Genomic DNA, 1544 nt, shown 5'->3' on the forward strand with positions numbered 1-1544 from the left:
GAAGACACGAATCAAAGCAGATTTTTCAGATGATGGAAAATCCTCAGATTCTTGTAGGTCTTAGAGAAAGACATGATGCTTTGGTAAAAAGACCAACAGGATACATTGAAAGCTTGCCTAGGGTAGTTGAAAGATGAGTGAATGCACTCAAACACCTGCAACTTAAATGTGCACATTTAAGTGCTTTCTGCAGGCTGCATGACATGTGTTAAGAAAACAGGCTGAAAAAAGGACTACTTCTGTAAAGAGAAAATTACTGTCACATTTTTGGTAGTAGAAGCCACATTCTATGAAGAAGTTTATGACCTTGAAAGGAAGTATGCTACTTCCTCTCAGCTCCTATTTGATATGTAATTTGGTGTTTTTAATGTAATTTATGAACTTATGAAAGAAAAATGTGAATGGAAAGCAGATAAAGAAGACAGAATTTCGCTTTTTCCGGGCGGGTCCCGAAGATGGCGGAGGTGCAGGTCCTGGTGCTTGATGGCCGAGGCCATCTCCTGGGCCGCCTGGCAGCCATCGTGGCTAAGCAGTTACTGCTGGGCCGCAAGGTGGTGGTCGTTCGCTGCGAGGGCATCAACATTTCTGGCAATTTCTACAGAAACAAGCTGAAGTACCTGGCTTTCCTCCGCAAGCGGATGAACACCAACTCTTCCCGAGGCCCCTACCACTTCGGGGCCCCCAGCTGCATCTTCTGGAGGCCCGTGCGAGGCATGCTGCCCCACAAGACCAAGCAAGGCCAGGCCGCCTTGGACCGCCTCAAGGTGTTTAACGGCATCCCACCGCCCTACGACACGAAAAACCGGATGGTGGTTCCTGCGGCCCTCAAGGTGGTGCGTCTGCAGGCTACAAGGAAGTTTGCCTATCTGGGGCGCCTGGCTCACGACGTTAGCTGCAAGTACCAGGCAGTGACAGCCACGCTGGAGGAGAACAGGAAGGAGAAGGCCAAGATCCACTACTGGAGGCCGGGCGCGGTGGCTCACGCCTGTAATCCCAGCACTTTGGGAGGCCGAGGCGGGTGGATCACGAGGTCAAGAGATCGAGGCCATCCTGGTCAACATGGTGAAACTCCGTCTCTACTAAAAATACAAAAAATTCAGCTGGGCATGGTGGCGCGTGCCTGTAATCCCAGCTACTCAGGAGGCTGAGGCAGGAGAATTGCCTGAACCCAGGAGGCGGAGGTTGTGGTGAGCCGAGATTGTGCCACTGCACTCCAGCCTGGGTAACAAGAGCGAGACTCCGTCTCAAAAAAAAAAAAAAAAAGGAAAATTAGTTTTTGTTGACTAAATTACTCACAATTGACTAATAGTATTCACCTGTGGTATTTTGTTATACTAGCCTTAGTAAATTAATAAATTCCCAAATCAATTAATGTAATATATGAACAGAATACAAATATCACGTGATCATTTAAACAGATGCAGAAAAAGAATGTGACAAAAATCTAATATTTCATGATAAAAATATACAACAAACAAGGAATAAAACCTTCTAATTCTAAAAAAGAACATCTACAAAAATACCAACACCAACATTATAGTTAA

The 1544-nt window shown here is 46.0% G+C and overlaps 1 protein-coding gene across 1 annotated transcript; it reads left to right on the forward strand.

The window, feature by feature from the left end:
- The first annotated feature begins 433 nt into the window (after positions 1–433).
- On the forward strand, positions 434–1344 carry LOC108296369 (60S ribosomal protein L13a-like). The gene is made up of 2 exons (XM_017518836.2): positions 434–974; positions 1339–1344. The coding sequence occupies exons 1-2, from the start codon at positions 456–458 to the stop codon at positions 1342–1344; spliced, it is 525 nt and encodes a 174-aa protein (XP_017374325.1). The 5' UTR covers positions 434–455.
- Positions 1345–1544: the final 200 nt, after the last annotated feature.

This window comes from Cebus imitator, unplaced genomic scaffold (assembly GCF_001604975.1).
Source record: "Cebus imitator isolate Cc_AM_T3 unplaced genomic scaffold, Cebus_imitator-1.0 Scaffold708, whole genome shotgun sequence".
NCBI classification, from domain to species: Eukaryota; Metazoa; Chordata; class Mammalia; order Primates; family Cebidae; genus Cebus; species Cebus imitator.